The sequence below is a fragment of the Falco peregrinus genome, chromosome 1, assembly GCF_023634155.1.
Source record: "Falco peregrinus isolate bFalPer1 chromosome 1, bFalPer1.pri, whole genome shotgun sequence".
Lineage (NCBI taxonomy): Eukaryota > Metazoa > Chordata > Aves > Falconiformes > Falconidae > Falco > Falco peregrinus.
The window spans coordinates 87,306,251-87,328,015 of NC_073721.1; the positions used below are offsets into that span (position 1 = coordinate 87,306,251).

The following is a 21,765-nucleotide window of genomic DNA, read 5'->3' on the forward strand; positions in this document are numbered from 1 at the left end:
GCCCATTTGACTGTCTGAGGAACAGGGTGTGATCGGGCTGGGGGACCTGCGCAGAGCAAGAACAGCTGGGCAGGACTGATGCACAGCCTTGTCCCAGGGGTCTGGCTTTTGGAGGCTGGCACGTTTTAATTCAGCTTTTCTAGATTTTCAGAGGTTGATAAATCAAGGTATTGAGGAAAGAAAATAAACTAGACTGTTTTTGTAGAGTTAATTAGTTATAGAAAGTTGATGCCTGTTTCCACTTGTTAGATTTCAATATAAGCATGCTACTGTTGGACTGAGATCGTTATTTGCTTAATTTCATCCAATATTTACCTTCTGTCAGAGGATTCTGCTTTAGGATAACTTCTTGTTGGACCTCAGTCATTCTTATCAAACTGACTATTGATAAGAATTACAGGTGCTTGCTTTTCTTTGGTTATACCCAGTACTTGCTTCAGGAAATCTTGAAGGACTATTATAATATGCTATCAATGTGTTTACACTTTTGAATTGTTCTTTTTTATAAGTAACCTTTATCTTCTTGGAATATGCACACCATATAGCCTGAACACACGGGTGGCTTTTAGACCACTTTGCATTAACAGTCTTCATAACAGAAGTTTTGCTGCCAAGACAAAATCTGCAAAATCGCTTTGCATAGGCGGTGTGCAGTGCTTTAGAAAACTTTTACTGACTTAACTCAGAGTTTAAATTCCTTCCAACTTCTGAAAATATAGCTTTTCCACAGATAAATTCAGAATTAGTATGAATAGTCAGCAAACAAATCTGAATTCTTGCTTAAGCACTATGTGAAAGAAACCAAACCACAATAGTTGAACGAAAATTGAAGCTACAAATAGTAGCTACAAGTAGTACAATTGTAGTACAAGTAGTTGCTCAGTTCAGCTGAACATTAGAAAAGGTAACACGAGTTTACAGTAGTCAATGGATCATGGGACACAGGCAAGTCGGTATCATACACATCTCGGAACAGAAATCTGAAATTTTTACTAAGAAGTCCTTCAGTGCTGGGCTGGCAAAGTTAGGATTTTTCATGCATATCTATCAGTGGTGACAATATAGTGCCATATCTGCAGACATATCTAACAAATCAATTGAAACACTTTTCAGTACCTTAAAAACATTCAATTTTCCCAACTCAGAAATTCCCACTTGATTAACTATAATCTCTATTTCTTGAAGTAACTATTTTTCAAGAAATGTCACCCAACTTGTAACATAAAGTTCACTAAATTTCATCAGCGTTCTCTCATACTGTAAAAAAAAAATCACTAGCATTGTTTTTCTGCAGTTTCCTGGTTTTGCTTCTTCATCACAAGAAGCTATCTTGTATTTTCAAATAATCTCAGTGTCAGCAACTGCTTTTATTTCCTCTTTCATGTGATTTCATAATTTCATTCTGTATTTGCTTGCCGGTCTGCAATTTAACTTCTTGCTCTTTCAGAGTTATGCTGTATGGATCATACTGCTGCTCTAATTGCTCACTAAGTCATTTCCCTTCTATATATTAGACTGTTGGTTTATCCCCTGTTTCTCATATTTGACAAATCTCTTTCAAACTGCCAGGATTGAAGTTTTCCACGCAGGACTTACAAAAGAGCTCAAACATGAGACTGCTGCTTAACTAAGTGTGGTTTATAGCCTAAAATCAGGTTTGCTGCAAGGAGAAGAAAAAACAGCAAATTTAATGATTTGTAGAAAAGGCTGCAGAGATATTCCTGGAAACCATAGGCCAGTAAGTCTGTCTTCCATAGAGGCATATTAGTAAAGTGTAAACAGGAGTACAATTAGTCAGGACTTAAAAAAAGGCAATAGAGCTTTTGCAGAGGAAAGTAATGTCTCACAAAAATTACAGTGTATCTTGACATTCCAAAGGCTTTTTCACAAACATCTTCACCAAAGCCTCTAAAGAAATAAAACTCTAATGGGCTGAAAAGTGGAGTCTTACCATTGATAAATAACTGTTTAAAAATAACAGAAAAAAAAAGTCTAGGTATCAATATTCAGTTTTAAAGATGGAAGCAGGTTAATAACAGGGTCTCTGAGGGTCTTTGCTGACACCTGCACATTTCAACCGTCATAAACAATGTAAGAAAAGAGATAAATAAAAAGATAATAACATTTCTTAGGACAGAGGAGCATTCAGCATAGTCAACTATAAACTTGACTGTAATGAACTGTAGACTAATCTCATATTACTGAATAACTAAGTAAAAAATTTAGATGAGATTCAGTGGTGACAAATGCAAAGTAATGCATAGCTCCTGCCAGACACTGAAGAGCTCCAAGACAGCCATCACTTGTTGAGCAAGGGAGCTAAGATCCGCTGTGGATAGGTTGCTGAAAATATCCGTTCAGTGGTCAATAGCAACTAAAAAGACAAATAGGAATTCCTTTGAAAAAGAGAGCAAAGCCCAACACATAAGTATGTCCTGCATGAATTCAAAGTACTTTTGTATTGCAAGTGTTGTATATAGTTCTGGTCCTGCTCCTTTACCTCTGAAAGACTGTACTACGGTAGAAAAGAAACAAGAAAGACAACAGGGCTGGTCAGGAGTATGTCTTGGCAGACTGAAAACTAGATACTAAATGCTATAGATCTCCTTATACTGGGGAAGAAATTAGAAAGAAGGAAATAATAGAGGTCTATAAAATTCAGAAGAGGGAAGGTGAAGTAAGAAAGTGCATAGAGAATGATGAGTGCTACAGCTATCTGCAAAAAGTGGGAAGCCTGAAATGAATTGTCAGGCAGCAGGTTAGACTAAGACTTTTCCACAAATTATAATTACATTGTGCAACTTACTGCCTCAGGTTTAATGGAAACCAACAGTATAAATGATTTGAAAAATTATTTGACAAGACTGATGATAGTTATTAAATATGATGTCCTCAAAGCCTCTAAAATGCCGATTTCCACAAGCTGGGAGGATGTCCCAGGGAAAGACCACTCTTCATATTTTCTTCACACTTTCTTGTATTCTTTCACTGTCAAGGGCAGCAGTCTGACCCACTATGGTGATACTGTGTCCTTGCAGCTTGGTCCTGCTGAAGTCTCTAATCCCAGGGCAGCTGACACCCCTCAGCTGGCACACAGAACATGGATGCCCACCTCCTGCAGTAGGTGGCAAGCAAAAATATGGCAATTTCTTCTAAACCCATTATTCTTTGTTGTAATAAAAGCCAAGCACCTGGGAAGGCTTAGTTGCACAACTCTAGTATGTATTTGGATGGTTGATTTGACAATGACAATACCAATAGCTACATTTTCAGATAAACATGCAGCTATAAAAGATACGTAGATCCAGTTTGTGAATAAACCTGATCTTGTAATTATGGTGGAGAAATACTTGCATGTGACACTGTCAGCTACCTCAAGGCGACAGCAAAAATGAACCAGTACCTCTGTATGCACACTCTTTCTCTAGCGTCTCCAGGAATCATTGAAGTTATAAGGACTTTGCCTTTGGTTAACATTTTAAGGGATTGGAAAGAAAGCGTCTGCTGGTTTTAAGGCTGTACTCAGTTACGAAGAGAGGATGGTTCAGGGGCAGTTCTGCTTGTACAGGTCATGGGCATGGAAATGGGGACTGCTGGCCCAGTTCTAGGGTATCCCACCAGGAAACAGGGGAAGTGTAATTCTCCTGGGATGCTGCAAGGACTGGAGAAAGACACCAGGCTGAGCAACAGGTGTCCTACCATTCTGCCAAGACTTGAAACTGACATCTTTCAGCTGCAAAATTAAGTATTTCGGATTAAAAATTCTGCCTTAATCAAACACATCAATAGTAATTCAGATACACTCCATCCTGTTCGTCTCTGGTTCAGTTTGTCAGGTAGGTAGCATCTCATGTGGCATGTCAGAGAAAGCCTCAGCTGCTATGCAGAGACCTGCTAGGCATTTGTTCATATTATATTTTTGCAAAAAAAATAAATAATCTGCAATCTTTCAGGGTTTAAATCCTGTAGTGGCACCCCAGAGTCCATTTTCCTTTTCTATAATGGAAGGAAAAAAAGGCATTTTACAAGCAAAGGAGGAAATCCACATTTTTTAGTCCCTTGCCTGCTAAAGTACCTGAAGCAGAAGAGAAGGGATAAATACTGCTTTTGCTAGTGAGCCATAACTGTATTTCTCGTGTCAGGGCATTTGCTTTATGCCATGAGTGATGCATGCCAGTCTCTCATGCCATTCACCCAGTGCCAGAGGCTCCTCACCTTTCCATCTCTGCCCAGCCTGCAGCTGCTTCTCTTCTTCAATGAGCAAGGTGGGCCAGGGATGTGGCAGCCCCCCGTCTCCCACCCCACCAGCTGCTTTGGGCAGATCCCACAAGCTGCAAAGGTTCCTCTTGTCCATGGGTCTTTATGTGTCTGTCCACAGGGTGGAAGTCATGACTTGCATATAAGCCAGCCTGCACAGAAAATGAGCATCAAAACTAGGATTATGGGGGGATCAGGTCATGGAGCAGAAGGGGAAGGAAGAAAGCAAGTGGAAATATTTGTGTGCCAAGGGGCACAACAGCAAAAAAATTCTTGTCACAAAGAACGTTTGTCTCTTGTCATGCTGTTCCCCACAACACAGGGCTGCAGCCCAGCTCTCTCTATCACAGAAATGTCATGGGGAGGCTTGAGCCTCCTGTAGGTCCCCTAGACACCGCGGTTTGGCTCTGGCTGCAGGCACAGATGCAGTGACCCGCGAGAGCCCGTTCTTGGGTCTGCAGTTCAGAGTGGGTTGTGCCGGCAGGGTGAGGGCGAGGGCTGTCACTGAGCTGTGTGAGGCAGGAGCAGTGTTAGGGAGGAACCTGCACTGGTAGCAGGTTACCGGGGAAGGGATGAGTGTGGTTCAGGCTGTTGGAAATGTGGTCTCTTCACACTGCAGTTGTGTGTGTCCCAAGCACAAGTGTATCATGCTGAATAGGATTCCTTTATCTCCCAGAGCCTAATGTCTTGATTTCATAATTAGCTTCTCACAGTTACAAAGAGCAAATAACTGTGTCTCTTGTCCAACATGATTTTTCTGTCCTCTCAGCCAGTGTTTTGGCTTAATTGATCGTTTATGTAATCCCTTATTAATCCTAATGAAACAGTGGCAAAGTCATTTATCTGTATGTATGTATGAGTATTAATTACTCCGGTTTCCTCAATGATGTTCTGGACACGCTTTTTATTCTTTAGTAATATCTTATTAAAGCAAGATTGTCTTATGAGTAGTTTTAACCAAAACAAAATTACTATTTGCCGGCTTTAGGAAGGGAGGGACTTGAGAGAAGACTGAAGCACCTCTGGCCTGAGAAATCCCATGATAGGAAATGAGACCAGAGGAGACTTTTGTTAAGACTCACATACAGTCTTGAGCTGTGGAGTGGGACACAGAGAAATTGGAAAACTTCAACAATGCTGATTTTAAAAGGCCTGATAATGTGTGACAGACACCAGGGTCAGATGCTGGGCAGCTCAAATGCCTGCTGGGGACCCTTGTAAGGGGCTGCTGACCTTGCCAGGGGCTGTACCCTCTAGTGTGCGCTCCCAGACTGGGCTTCCCTGGCTGGGCTGGGGTGGGTGTTGGTGCTGGCTGATATGCCACCTGCACTTACAGCAGGAGCTAAGTGATGGTCAGAAAAATTTCACCTTGCATTAAAAAAACATGGTGGGAATGGACCCCTGCAAGGCCAGGGCCACCTCTGGGTCAGACCCATGGTGCAGAACAGCACCAGAGAGAAGGAAGTGGATGTGATAACATCAAAGCCTGGATGTGATCCAAGGCACAAAGAGGGATGCAGTAAGCCTAGCAATCAGACCAAAATTCAGACCTCCACTAAATGTTTTCTTTGAAAACACTTTTCTGTGTTTTCTTCTGCTTTTTGTTTCATTCTGATTCTGGAGGAGATGCTGACATGAATTTCCTTCCCCATAGTGCTGGGACATAGTCAAGCACAAGTGGGTAACAGCTGTGGAGAGTGTCTGCTTTTTCCCAGAGCTGAGCTGTACTACAGGGATTTGCTGCCAGTTCGTTGGTCTTGCATGTGACAAAACTCCTGACACGATAACTACAGGTTTATTTTTTTCAACTGTTCTGTTTTGTCTTCCAGGGTTTGGCATGACCACCCCAGCCACCGTTGGAGGCAAAATTTTTCTGATATTTTACGGCCTTATAGGATGTGCAGGGACCATTTTGTTCTTTAACCTGTTCCTGGAGCGCTTGATCACTGTCATAGCCTATGTCATGAAGTCCTGCCATGAAAGACAGCTGAGGAGGAAAGGGGTTCTCCCTCACAACAGCCGGCGGGGCTCAGGGACATCTGAGGTGGACAGCCTGGCAGGCTGGAAGCCCTCCGTGTACTATGTCATGCTGATTTTATGTGTAGCATCACTCATCATTTCCTGCTGTGCCTCTGCAATGTACACACCGATAGAAGGGTGGAGTTACTTTGACTCACTTTACTTCTGCTTCGTGGCCTTCAGCACCATCGGTTTCGGTGATCTGGTCAGTAGCCAGAACATCAACTATGAGAGCCAAGGTCTTTATCGCTTTGGCAATTTTGTCTTCATACTCATGGGGGTGTGCTGCATCTATTCCTTATTTAATGTGATCTCTATTGTCATCAAACAATCCATAAACTGGATATTAAAGAAGCTGGACTGCAGGTGCTGCCACAGATGCCAAAGAAAATTATTTCGTTCACGGAGGAATGTGGTAATGCCGGGAAATGTGCGCAGCCGGAGAAACATCTCTATCGAGACTGATGTTGTCAATGAGAGTGACACAGACGGACGCCGGCTGTCAGGCGAGATGATCTCCATGAAAGACTTCCTGGCCTCCAATAAAGTCTCACTGGCCATCATGCAGAAACAGCTGTCGGAAACTGCTAATGGCTATCCGAGGCAAATGAGCTCTAATTCAAAGCAAAATGGATTCTCTGGTGGGGTTGGAGCCCTAGCAATTATGAATAACAGACTGGCAGAGACAAGTGTGGATAGGTAAAAGAATTACAGTGATAGTGAAACAGTGTGAACCATTTCAACAAGCATAGAAACAACATGAATCAAGTGGAATTAGCTAGGGAAAGAGTGTCACAAGAGGGTGGGATGGATATGAATGGCATACCTCCTGCTGGAAGACCTCTGACACTTTTTTGGGGCTGTCAATGTCTTTACTCTTTGAATTGCACAGTCTCAGCCCTCCTTCTTCTCCTTCCTTCTGTTCCTCAAGCAGATCATTGCAAAAGAAATCTAATTTAGCCTTCAGATCAATTTTCCATGTCCTGTTCTCCCCAATTTATGTGAAATACAGATTTCAGGATAAGAAATCTGTGCTATGGGAAGAAACCAAGTGTGTCTACTGAACACATTCTTAATTCAAAGATTGTTCTGAGCTTTCTGTCTTATTCTCGTCATACCTGTTTTCTGAAAGTAGCTTACCTGAGACCAAAAGAGGAATCAGCCTTTCTCTGTGATATTGTAGATCTAATTTAATGGAAAATAATATGAAAGTTGGTAGGACTATTCTGGAGCTCTTGTGATGTGAGTGAGAAGAGGCCTTGGCCTTTAGAATTTAATGTAGTCTTCATTTTCCCTGTCAAAATTTATCCTACTTTTGTTTTCTTCTCTGCATTTGCAAAACAAATGATTTTTTTTTCTAGGCTACTTTTTCTTCTAGAACTAAATCACTGTGGCTTTCTGTTTCAAAAATATTAAATGACATTGAAAACTGCCACACTGATGAGTTGTATGAATTGTTCCACAAGAATAATCAGAAACTTCCAAATTCCAGTTCATATTTTGCTCAATTGTGACTGAAGCAATTGAAAATCAGCATTATGAAATGCAAGTAGTAACTGAGTTTACACAACAATCTTTAGTACGCAATTAGATTGCCATGCCAACATTCAATGTATTATTATAAGTTACTGTGATCACAAAATCACTTTGGCAGTGTCCTTTTTACCTTTTATGTAATTCTGTCCTTCTTCAGCTGCTTTTCTGGTTTTCAGTGATGGTAATGGCAGGGTCTTGATTAGGGACATAGAAAATATTTAACTCCTCATTTTTCTCAATGAAATGCTCCAAGCGTTCATTATGACTAGAAAGGAGATTTCAATGAGAAGAATAATAACAAGAGCATGAAAACAGGAAAAGAGCTGATCTTTAATGACCATGAGATCATCCGTTCTATTAGGTAACTGGAGAAATGAGGGATTAAATTAACAAAGTCTGGCAAGAATTTAAGGAAGACTGGACTGGATTCCTGATTCTTCTTTAACCATGCAATGCATTAAAGCTAAACAGTATATGAGGGTGTAAATAAGCAGAACTGGTCATGAAAGACCTGACCCAGTTCCCCCTGAAAAGAATACTGCGTGCCTCAGGACCAAGTGTTTTCTCACAGCTAGAAAATATTGCAGAATACTACAGGTTTAGGGAATTTAAAACACCATTATGCAGTTCTTAATTTCTCTCATATGGAACGATGGAGACAGCCTCTTCAGCTTAATTGTATTAGGAACTAATATCATATCCTTGTTCTTCATTCTGGCCAAAAAGTTATTTTATTTAGGTTCCAAATGCTTTAGAATAGCATTTTAGTACTTATTTTAAGCAATATATGAATTTGAAAACAAAAACATACCTCTTGGAATCCTTTCATATGATAAAGTAAAACCAGATATTACTTAACTAGTGAAAAGAATTGCAAGCTCTTTTGACATATTACAGCTAAAATGTCCTGATTAAAAGTCTAATCCTGCTGTCCGTCCTTACAAGGAGAGCTTCAAGCTGAAGCCATTAGTCCAGATTTTGATATCAACTCAGCTGTGTAGCAGTGGAATACCCCTAAGAGCATCCCTTCACATTTGCATCCGTGTAAAATCTGAATTGGCTCCCAAACCCCAACTTTGGTGAGAAAAGCAGTCTGACTTGTTTTTTTGAGGAGGGGGGTTATGTATTAGCAAAAATTGCCACTAAGTTATTTTAGGTGATATTATAGTACCCAAGATCTATTCTATTGTTACACCTTTTTTCTTCTCCCAAGACCTTGTCTCAACCTCACTGAATAAAAATACTTGGATATAAAAAAAGTACCGCTCTGAAGCCTTCTTTCCAAACTCATTCAGCAATACCTTTGTTCACTGCCTGCAAACCTAAGATACCTTTGTTACAGAAGTATTCCTCATGCTGCCAACTAGCAGAAATTGTTTAGTACTTTACCTGTTGCTTAAGCAGGGCTCTCATCCCAGGCAGAACAGCCACAGTCTTGAAAAGTGCAACTTCTCCATTTATGCCGATCATTAACTCTTAAGTTATAATCATCAGATTCTGCTGACCGCTAAAGGCAGAAGTTACTCAACACTGCTACCTTTTCCAGATGATTGAGGCAATACACATTTTCATTTTAGACAAACAAACAAAACATGCAAGTTTCTTTATTATATAGTTCTGTATCATTGTTAATGAAGGATTTGGCTTCCATATAGGATTTTCACTCAAATCCTTCCATATGTAATTAGCTTTCAAAATTTGGTTCTGGAAGTCTAAACACAGAGCAAAATTCATAGCAAAAAGGTGAGAAAGCAAATAGAAGGAGAGAAAATCGTATACATTGAGGGAAAGAGATAAACATCCTGTATAGTCAATTCAACAGGGATTATTTAACTTATAGAATATGACACATTCTAGTAGCAAATCATTAGGACAGTCTTCAGACGATTTCAGCTGCTCCCAAGACATAAGGAAGTTACGTTGCTCCTTTCCATTCTTTGTGATACCAAGCCTCAGTTATTCGTCACCACAGAGGAATCTTTTATCACCTATTTTCAACAGATCTGAAAACATCTGTGGTTATGAAATCAAGGGACTAATATGTAGTCTTGATCAAATAGATTGGGCAAGGCTGTATGAGACCTTTGGTGTTTGCTAGCTCTGCCTTCATTGATCAGTCCTGATCTCAAGCACTGGCTTCCCCATGACCCGAGTCTGCCAGTTGTAAATCTCTCTGCAGTGGTCTGATTTCATGTCCACTGAAGATAAAGAGGGAATAAGTGCACTAATTTCATCTCATCGTCTCTATTCAGATGTGAATTGCTATTCCAGAGATGGACCAGTACATTCTGTGACTGTGCCATCTTGTATTATGGTGTCATCCTGTCCCCAGAAGACCTCTGACTTTGTCATTGAGTTCCCTCTGTAGCAGCCACACTGAATGCTGAGTGAGGTGGCTTTACCTAGGAGACCATTAGAATTCGTAGAGAACATCTGGAGATAAATAAGAAGACATTTAAGATTGGAAAGAGACATTCTGACTCCAGTCCAATGGTGCTACTACAGTGGGTTTTGTTAAAGGCATTGGACAGAGAAATCCCAAAAAGCTCACTTCATAATTTAGCATCATGTTAGTTACAATAAAAATACAGACAACATCACATTTCTTGCATTACTTTTTAAAGTAGTGATCAGGAATTAAAGGAAATGGTGTCAAATAGCCAGGGATCTATTTTCAAAGCTGTGCAATCTAAATTTTAATGCTGTATTGCTTAGCACTAAAATCTCACTCAACAAGACAGAAGCCTTTTTTCAAAAGTACTGAGTTTCCCTATTGCCTGCTATGAATTTGCATGATGGCTAATGAGATATGGGTATGGGGTTTTTATTGAAAAAATGTTTTAAGGAAAACCCTGGATGTACTGATGCTCTGAATCTGCACTTAACAGGTCAGGAGTACCACTAAAATCAGTGGGTTAAACTGCAAGTTGCAGCCTGGCAGACTGAAACTGAAAGTCCTTAATGGAGTAATCTGGAAGTTGGGCTTATAGTTATGCCACACCTTAATAATATTATTATTGTACAAAACAATTATTGCACATTGAAAGGAAATATTTAGTGCTAACCAAAATACCATCAAATGAGTAAAGGTAGTCCTTAGGGTTTTCTGGCTAGTCAGGTTTTGCAGATGCTTTGCTGGCTATGTAGCTGTAAAGAAAGCTACATTCATCTCCATGAAGGACACGGTCCTCTCTTTACAAGGACACGAACAGGCTTTTTGAAGGCATCTAATTCCTGCTGAAATTCAATTCACCTTGACTTTCAGTAGAAACCAAGTACCTAATTCCCTTAGGCAATTTCAGAGTCCCGACTGTGTATTAGGTTTTGAATTTAAGCTGACCTGACAGTGTCCCTGAAAAGTTCAAACACTTGCAGCAAGGTTTCAGTGCTGCCGGACAGTAATAGCTGAATTCATTTATTTAAAAGCCTTTTATGGTAAACTCTTTGCATCAACCAAATAGCACAAGCAATGTTTACAGTTTGTTTGACTTAATCTTGGCCTCTGCCAGTTTTAATTATATTTGACACATTTACAAATTGAATAAAAAAGAGAAGGTTGGGCTGGACATGAAAACCAAACTAGCTTCATTTCTCAGATGGAATTAATCAAGAGAAAGAGATCAGGTTGGGGAAAGAGCTTTCTGATTAACATTATATTTGAATAAAGTTCCTCAGGAGGTGGAGGGTATTAAGTGGTTTGGATGACTCCTCTCCCAACAGCTGTGGAAATGGAGCCATTTGATATGACCCACTGATGTCCCCACTCTGGGAACAGCAGCTCAGCAAGCCTTAGCTGAGAGAAGGGTCAGCATTTCAATCAATAAAGTTTGCATCTTTTGTTGTTTTGATTTCAGTTGCTAACATTTGGATAATACCATAATTTCTTGCGCTCTTTAAGAACTAGCAAAGTTATTTTGTTCCAATTTAATTTACAAGCTGTGGAACCAAGTGTTGTCTTTGCCCTGGGCAGAAAATACTGCCAAATATACGAGTACAATCTGTCTATTTGAGAACTTTCACAGCAGTTTTTTGCTTAACCTAGGAAGTAAGAATACAATCCCTTCCCTCTTCCCTATCTTCCAAACATATCTTGGCAACAATGCCCACACAGTACTCTGTGCTTACCGTTTAAAAGGTCACATTTCACTAGGAAAATTAAAGCCATTTCTTATCAAGGTGGACTAACACAATCCTATTCTTTATTAGATTTAAGAGAAACACAGTGTGAACACAAAGAATGACGCTTCAGGTCCAAGTAGTCAGAAGCTTTTTGATATGGCCCATGTTTATAAAGCTGTTTCATGTCAGACCAGAGAAAAACTCCAACACTGCAGCTTTTTAAAGTCATTAGTAAATGTAAGGACAACCTTTTGGGATGGATACATTAATGTATATTTTGGTTTTCTACAGTTCCACTCTAATATTTGCCTTCCGTTTTCATTATTTGAAATTATTTGTGATAATAGAATAAAGAATATAAATTTGCAAAGATTTTGAGAGCACAATTGAGAGACTTGTTTAAAATTAAATATCCTTTTCCTCAGGTCACTTAGCTTTTTAGAAAGGGAAAGTTTAAATAAAAGTAGAATCAACGAGCTTCCTTTCCAAGCAAGTGTGCCAGTTTCTGGATTCCAAATGGGTTTTCTATTAGGTGTTCATGCAGAAGCTCCCAGAGAGAGGAAAGATGACCTAATTTTCAATTATCTTTTTAAATATCTTTCAGATCTATTTCCCCTTTCAAAGCATTAGAACACTGTCAGTGTTTTCTGTTTGTGGTCTTACCTGAGAAAACATAACCTTGCTTTTTGATACCTTTAGAAGAAAAAGATGCACATGAATAAAAATGAAAATAACCTTACATAACCTTTACATGTACTGCTTGAGGCTGCAGAAATCCTCCTTTTTTTGCTAACTAGGTTTGCATCCAGCTCATTGAAGTGGTTTGGTCTTATTAGTGAATAGTCACAGTTCAAATTGCAGAATCATAAAATCATTTAATTAGAAAAGACCTTTAAAATCATCAAGTCCAACCGTTAGAATCACAGAATGGCTGGGGTTGGAAGGGACCTCTGGAGATCATCTAGTTCAACCTCCTGCTAAAGCAGGTTCACCCAGAGCTGGTTGCACAGGATCGCATCCAGGTGGGTTTGTAAAGTCTCCAGAGAAGGAGGCTCCACAACTGCTCTGGGCAGCCTGTTGCGGTGCTCTGGCACCCTCAGAGTAAAGTTCTTCCTCACACTGAGATGAAACTTCTTGTGTTGCAGTTTGTGCCCATTGCCCCTTGTCCTGTCACTGGGCACCACTGAAAAGAGCCTGGCCCCATCCTCTTGGCACCCACCCTTAAGATGTTTGTAGACACTGATAAGATCCCTCTCAGTGTTCTCTTCTCCAGGCTAAAGAGGCCCAGCTCTCTCAGCCTTTCCTCACAAGGGAGATGCTCCAGTCCCCAAGTCATCTTCATAGCCCTCCACTGGACCCTCCCCAGTACTTTGCCATCTCTCTGGAACTGGGGAGCCCAGCACTGGACACAGCACTCCAGGTGTGGCCTCACCAGGGCAGAATAGAGGGGGGAGGATCACCTCCCTCGACCTGCTGGCCACGCTCCTCCTAATGCCCCCCAGGATCCCACTGGCCTTCTTGGCCACCAGGGCACACTGCTGGCTCATGGACAACTTGCTGTCCACCAGCACTTCCAGGTCCTTCTCTGCAGAGCTGCCTTCCAGCAGGCCAGCCCCCAGCCTGTACTGGTGCGTGGGATTGTTCCTCCCTTGGTGCAGGACCCTGCACTCGCCTTTCCTGAACTTCATTGGGTTCCTCTCTGCCCAGCTCTCCAGCCTGCCCAGGTCTCGCTGAATGGCAGCGCAGCCTGCTGGTGAATCAGCCACTCTTCCCAGTTTGTGTCATCAGCAAACTGGCTGAGGGTACCCTCAGTCCCTTCATCCAGGTCACTGATGAACAAATACAATCAAAGAACCTTAAAGTTGCATTTGTTCATCTGTTCTACATGCTAGAAATGAGCTGATGGTCTGAATAGTGGGTATTGTGCTAAGTCTGTTAGACTTAAAAAGACTGGAATCACCATTGCTGTCATCTCTGCAATGGTCAGGGAGATGCTGTGTGACCAGTAAAGTCCATACTGCTGCTGCAGCAGCAATTGCTGGCTATTAACCTCTGGGCGTCGTATTGTCTGCATCTAGTGTACCGGGCCAGAAGTAAACAAGAGATAATGCTTTCCAGAACCACCAGTTCAGAAATTCACAGAATAATTTACTCTGGAAGAGGCCTCTGGATGCCATCTAGTCTCCAAACCATTTTCCAAAGCAGGTCCAGCTAGTTCCTGCCCATGAGTGCAAATATCTGTAATTTGCTGGGTGCTGCTGCTGCTGTGTGTAGCACTCTTGCGGTGTGCTGGGAGTGCCCTTCTCTCATGAAATACTGGCCAGCCCCCCATACCAAGAGAAAATGCCTTTCCTCTGCAGCTATTGCATTTGGGCAAATACTTAGCTTACACATTTCTTTGTAAATAGCATCTAGGCAGCTGCTTTTCTCAGCCTAATACATAGCAGATGGGTATTTTGATCCTTAGATATCATTATGGTTGGTGGTGTTATTACAGATGGCACTATATGAAAAGGCCAGTTAGTCTATCAGCCCCAGGCTTCTAGGCAGGGTATTACCCTTTGGCAAGAAAGCCATGGCATCTTGGCTTAGCTCTGCATGTTGGATTTTGCTCCGTTCTTGGCTCAGGAACTGATTCTTCTCCACTGAAATCAATGGAGACTTTGCTACTGGGCTCTTTATCTGACATTTTTCACAAGAATTAATTTCACTTTACAAAATAATCCAAAGAAATGTTGATTAGCCTTTAGCTTTGCTTTTACCTCCAGCTGTGCAAATACTATTTCTACTCATGCAATACTGAGTTCTGCACCAGCTTATTACCCAGGGACCATTATTTGGTCTACAAAATAATAATCTACTTATAAGGAAGACTTACTTATAATTGAAAGTATCCAGATTATTATATCTAAGAATTGTTTAGTAGTCACTCATTTCCTCAGCTGGAGAACTCTGACAAATTTCTCATTTTCCCTGAAACTTCCTTCAGTTCTGCAAGGACAGGTCTCGCTCTGTGCTTACTGCCTGTATCACCTTGTTCTTTCCCTCAACTTTCTTCCCTCAGTCCACACCTGCAAGAACCTCTTGCCTTCTTCCCCCCCCCCCCCCCCCCCCTTCATCTTTCTGTCAGTTCATCAAATCCTTCTCCCAGCCAAATATACGATGGGGTTTGCCTCTGTTGAACATTGCACTTGGAAGTGGACTCATTGTCAAAAAAAGATTGTCATAAAACAAACACCTCTTTATTCAATGTAGATTCAGAGCCCTACCTCATCCATTAAATGTAATCATAAAGATGTGTTTTTATTATTTTTCATTCCTGCTTTCACTGAGAGTAGTAAGACAGTTTTTAGGGAGTTGGAATACAAGTATCACATGCAGGTACTTGGGATGGAGAGGAGCAGAAGTCACTTTGATGCCATGGCAGCTGGAAGGGATATTCTGCTTCTTTTTGTACATCCATTTGGCCTGCAATTTGCACACACTTATATACTATCGAATGATGCCTTCAGTAGAGGCTGAGTTGATTGGTAGAGTCATTATTACTTTCGGCTTACCACATTTTAATAAATGAATGGGTCTGTGTTGCTCATTGAGCACAGCAACAATCAGTAACACTCCAGACTTCCCCACGTATTAGGGAAGCAATAGTCTTGACTTTAACTTTCTTCCCTGAGGACTAATCTTCATGGCTGCTATAAAACACAACCATGGCATAGAGGCTAAAGACTTTCATCTCATCATCTTCTCAGCCATGACTTCACTGGCATTTGAGTGCAATTTCTTGCACCAGTACCAGAGGCAGTAATAAGATGTTCTTAAAGCATTTTTGCGTGAAACCTCATGGAAACAAATTGCATGTGATCAGACTGTGCATATGTGTCTGTGTGCCTCCGCTCTGTTTTAAACATGGACCAATTTAAAAAAAAAAATGCCAAAGGGGGAGAAGTCTCACACAGAATTGACATCCTGGAAGTTTTCATAAATGTTAGCACCTCACCTGAGAAAAAGTCTGAGAAGCAGGCTCGCAACCTGTCAGATACAAGAAAAGCCACACAAAACAGGTCAGGAGGGAAAAACAGTGAGATGCACAAAGAGAATGATGTTCTGAATATCCTGTCAGCCGAGAAGGTGTCAAAGAGAGCTTACACCTCCTCAGACATGCAGCACAGATCCCAAGGGAGAACAGTGAGTGTTGCGATACTTTAGCATCACTAAAAAAAAGATCTCTTTAATCTGCCAAGATTTTAACTTTTTTATTTATAGCTCAGTCCCTACCCTGAGCTCTGTTACCTTCCTTGGATGCCCTGTGCTTAAACCACTGAAACTACAGAAATGTGTCACCTTATCTGCAAAAGATTTGGTCCATGTTTGACACCATGCACGGATCTGTGCAACAGCAAGTAGTATCCACAGACCACAGTTCATGACAACAAGAAATCAGAGAACTTTGTTGTGCTTTTCATGCATTTCCAGTGTTAGAGATTCTACAGTTGTCCCAGGCAACCTATTGCAAATTTTTTTAAAAAAAAAATTTCTAAATGCTTAATTTCACTTTCCCTAGCTACAGCCAAAGTGCATCGGTTGCATTCTAGCCATGCTGAATACGGAGATTAGAATATTCCCTTCCTTTTCCAAAAGAAGTGATTTTTCACAATATCTCCATTCAGTCTTCACTATGTCTGACTACAAAAATCCCCTTCCACGTGTGACATCTCCTATAGTTGCTCTACTGTACTCCAGACTATCTGCTAGATCCACTTTTTTCCCCTTTGACATACGGTGCTCAAAATCAGATACAGTGACTCAGAAAATATTTTATTAACGGAACATGGAGCAGCATGATTATTTTCCACATCTTTCTTACAACAACCTGTTCATTTAGGTTCTGGGCTGTTGCTTGCTATTTTAAAGTACTGTTGATTGATCTTCAATTTGTCATATGCTATTAGCATCAAATTATTTTTGGCAAAACTGTTACCTACACTGTAGTGCCTCTAGTCTACATAGGTGATTATTCCTGTGTACCATCTTACATTATTGTTGAATTGCTTCTAGTTTTTCAGATCACTTTTCCATAGCCATTTGGGTTTGAATTCTAGTCCTCAGCATCTTTGACAGCCCTGACTGTCACAGCACTCTCAAAGCTAGCCAGCTGCAATAAGGTCTTTTACCATCTCATACCAGCATACTCTTTATGCCAGCCCCTCTGCTGCCTTCTCCTAGTCTCTTCTCATCCAGGGTACATGTTCTTTCTCTTCTCTCTGCTTCTTCCTCCTCTCTCTTCCTCAGCTTCTCTCTCTTCATTGGCTGCCCCACCACTGAACAGAACCAGCCACAGCAGCACCTTATCTACATCAGCCAACCCACCACCCCTAAAGCCAGCCCACAGCTTTATGTTATCAATATTAATAAACCCAGCTTCATTCCTCTATATATGACTGTCTGAGATCATCTTCAGACTTAAAAATTGTGTTCTCTATTCCATCATCCAAGTTATTAATAAAAATATTGACCCAGGGAAAGTTTTGCAAAACCCAGCAGATACCTTCCTCCAGTTTGAAACTAAACTATCACTCTGCAAATGCTGCTGTTCAAATAATGTTTCCCAATCAATTTTGCACTCATCTCATGCTAGTTTCATCAAATGTAAATGACAGTAAGCTGCAGTTGCAATATTTTTATTCCAGGTTGTGAAATATGAGCCAGAAATAGCTTTCAGATCCCTGAATGAATTTGCACAAGTGTTTAGTAGGGGAATGAATAGTTAAAATTTAAAATCAAACAAAAGTAAATATTGATTTGCCAAGCCTCCAGCATAAACCCCTGCTCTGTCCTTTTACAGTCACATCTTAGAAAAAAATTGTGTTCCCAGAGCTACAGAAGTGGGTGAAACTACTTGAAAGACTACCTGGAAGAATTCAGTCTGAAAAATACAAAAGTACTTTGGCAATAACACAGTAGGACTTGGGTTGGGTTTTTCCCTCCATGTCATGTATTTCTGTTTTACTGATTAAAATCCATTTAAAAAATCAAACATCACCACGGAATATTATTCTATAAATATGAGTTCAATTTTAATTTAAGTTTGTACATCAAATCCTATTTTAGGTGATATTATGCTAGAAATATTCATCCTGAGTGGCTAAAAGTGAAAGGTTTTTCAAGAACAATTTTCCCTTGATGTGTGAGGCTGTTGATTATCTTTTTGAAACAGCAGGAGGAGAGCAGGAATAGAGCTGTGTGACCAGCATATCACAGAAACTTTCTTGCTTCAATCCCCAAAACAAACCTTGTGGATTGATAATGAATAGGCTGAATGTGAGGGAGTTAATTATTTGTTTGCCTAAGGCATCTTGGCTTATGGTCCACTGGCAAATGCTTGTCTGACAGCAAAAAAAACCAAAAAAGGTGTAAAATGTACTTTGTGTTCCCATCAGATACTCATTGTAAGGAAATCTTCCTTGCAGGGAAGCTGGTCTGAGCTAAGGTTTGCTGGAGAGAAGTCATGCTGCTCCCTTTCTGAACTCTGGAGAGTTATATATTAAATATACAAAATCCGCTTTGTGGGAAGTAGGTCAATACAGTAAAGACATCACTCTCTTGATTTTGATAAACTTTGAATGGGCTCATGAGAGGAGTTGTATCACAACTGTTTGGCAACATGAGAGGAGTTGTATCACAATTGTTTGGCAACAGTCATAACTGCAATTTCCAGCACAGAACAGCACAGGGCCTCTGGGAGCAAATATAAGTTAATAGTATTAGTAAACAACAGAGACAGTGTAGAACAGCACCACAGAGAAGAAAGTGAGGAGAACTCACTAAAAGTGACATTGGATGTTGATGAGGACTAGATGTAAGCTGGGACTTTTAAACGGGAAGCACTGGTCTCCTTTCAGGTGGACGGTAGTGTGGGAGATTTTTAGGGCTGCTTTTTCCAGAAGTTGTCCTTAAGTGTGTAAGCAAATGAGCCTGCTGCATGCAGTATCCTGATAATTCTGGTGCTGTAGTAAGCTGCAGCAGGAGGATACGTGATAATCAAAGCATGTCTGAGTTGTTATTACAGGAACAGAGTATTCTTCCGAAGGACTGAAGTATCTTCATAGACTGGGTTCCTCCCAAATAAAATCTCCAAAAGATCTAAATTATTTAGGTGCCTGAACCTGAAATTAGAGTTATTTTCAGTCACGTTCTAAGGGCGACTTTAAAACAGTGTCTATGTTTCCAACACCAGCCTGCTGCACAGTGTGGTCATGTCACCCCAAACACCTTTGACATGAACACAGCCACCACCTGCTTCCCACTCACTGTGCTGGGGACCCTCTGCGACTTGCAGGGGTGAAGGTACACACAGCCCCATACCACAAAGGCTGCTGTGATTGCAGTAGCAAGGGATTTCCCCACTCTTGCTGTTTGTTTTCACAGTTATCCAGCGGTGATTTTCCCAGGGAGCGGGCTTGCCAGCCAGGTAACCTCCCAGGTACCACGTTCCAGGGCACCCACCTGCAGCCCTGCGTCCATGCACTGCTGTGGCAGAAAATGCTGCACCTCAGCTGGCTGCCCGGCCTCCGATGGAGGTTTCGCTGCCCAGCCAGCAGGTCAAGTGCCCTGACCCCCTGCACATTGCTGGGGCAGGTGCTCACAGGGATGGGCAGTTTTGGAAGAGCTTAAGGATGAAATTGTAAGATTCTGCTCAGGTGTTCCTTTACTTTAAAAGCCTCTCCACTAATATAGCTATTAAAGATCACCATAAACAAGTTTTTTAAGTGAGCAGCAGAACTAATAATGCCTGTGTCATACAAATTTATGTCACCCATACTTGTTCCCTGTAAAGACTGTAACATCCTCGTATTCCCTATATCATTAGCAAACAAATCCAGCCCCTTTCCTTCTATTCCCAATGACACCCTAATCCAATACTCCACTGGATATCAAATATTCAGATAGTCTCAGCTCCCTCCTGTAGCCATAGCAAGCCCACCATGTTATCCTGTTTTCCACATGTTTAATACCCGTCTCCTGTGTTGCCCCCTGCTCCCTGGCCAGCTCATCCTAAGCTGGCAGTGCCTGGGCAGGCTGCTAACAGGCCAGGTAGCAGCTTGCCCTGCCCTTCCCTCAGGCACACTTCTCTTCTAGGCATTACCTTCACAAAATTTGTAGAAATTTAATATATTTCATATTTCTACCCCTGTATCAAATGTGGTCAAAAATAACCAAGAGGTTCAAATGCTTTCAAAGAGTCCCAACAGTTGCGTTACCAGCTCATTACCATCAAAAACTGTGAGCAGGAGGCTGTAGCCATGACACAGCTCTAATACTAAATAGGTATTGTGATGGGGGAAAGGAATCTGCATCTGACTTAGTCCAACTGCCAGCACAAATGCTCTAATAACTAATTAGAACTAGGGTATTCCAGGAACAATATCAGAATATTTCAGGGACAGTGGAAAACCTGAAGAATAATACTTCACATTCATAGAGCTAGAAATAACTCTGAGGCACTCCAGCAACATTGTGTTATTACCAGATGTAATACCACAAAGTACTTGAGTATATTCTATTTTAAAGAGAAAACATTAAAGTGCACGAGATGGGTTCTAAGCAATATTTATAGAAGCAAGTAAAAAAGCTACTGCCTGTATCTCCAAAGGCAGCTCAATGATGACATCTGCTCAAGGTACAAAGCAAGTGAAAAAGAAGTAGCATGTTAAACCGTATTAAGATGTGTTATTGTACTATATAGATTAGATGTCCTCATCCTGGTTTTATTGTAATAGCTTGACAACAAGATGATTAGTAAAAGTAAAAAATAAAAAAAAAAGCTCAAGGAAAAGCAATTAAAAAAATCCAAATTAGAGGTCCCCAAATGCTTACTTCTGAGGCACACACATAGGAAAACAAAAAGTCAGGACTAGTTGCAGATGAATCATGAAATAATTGTGAGTCTTGCTTACACCATGGCTGGAGAGAAGAGGGAACCCAAGGGGCACAGGGCGTGACTGAGAAAAGCCAGTCCTTCAGCATGAGCTTCACCAGGTGCTCAGGAGGGCAACTGTTCCCTTGTGTGCAGGTACAACAGGAGCAAGGCTCACACGTCTAACTCAAGTCCCAGGGTGGCCAGCAGAATGACCACTTGCAGAATAAAAGGAACAGAACAGATAAATATTGGGACCCTTCTGGTTATCTTCACTGAAAGCATTAAAAAGGATTGAATTGGAATAAAATGCCAAAAAAGGGCAAGTAAAAGGGAAAAAAGTGCACTTTTAAGATTGTGTTTAGTTAAAGCAGAACAATAATAATGTAAAAATGCAGTAGAATTTAAAAAATGGACGTCTACATAAATAATAATTGTGCTATCTGATATAAAGTAATGCTTCAGAATTATCATTCTTCCAGGCAGATAATGTTAAGAAAAAATTTCCCTCTCCTGGAAAACATAAATTTTTCTAAGAAGTGTAGGTGAAAGTTTTCTCTTTAGCAGTTTGCATTAAGGACTGGTAACCAGACCAATAAGCCTCTGCAGTTCCCATGTAACTAAACTGCTCAGGAAGTACTTGAACAAAGTGAATTTACTTTGAAAATATATCCGTGCTAATAGCAGCATGGATCCCATAAAAAAATAATTATTGAAAAAGCAAAATGTATGTTTTTATACACTGCAACCATATCATAACATTTAAAGATTTTCTTCTCCACTGCCAAATGCTCAGGAAATCAACAAGTTTGTTACAAATTGATGTAAACTACCAAGTTCCTTTCCAGCTTTGGTAAATGCTGAGGACTGTTTAAGCAGTTATACAAACAGATTTTCAGGTGGGGGTAAACTGATGG

At 40.8% G+C, this 21,765-nt stretch overlaps 1 protein-coding gene across 1 annotated transcript in view; it reads left to right on the forward strand.

Annotated features, from left to right (window-relative positions):
• KCNK13 (potassium two pore domain channel subfamily K member 13) overlaps window positions 1-20,753 on the forward strand; it is an 81,603-nt gene extending 60,850 nt beyond the window's left edge. Inside the window, exon 2 of the mRNA XM_055812786.1 lies at window positions 6,087-20,753. Within this exon, the coding sequence (XP_055668761.1) occupies window positions 6,087-6,979 (893 nt within the window). The 3' untranslated portion in view covers window positions 6,980-20,753. The remainder of the gene's footprint in view (window positions 1-6,086) is intronic.
• Window positions 20,754-21,765: the final 1,012 nt, after the last annotated feature.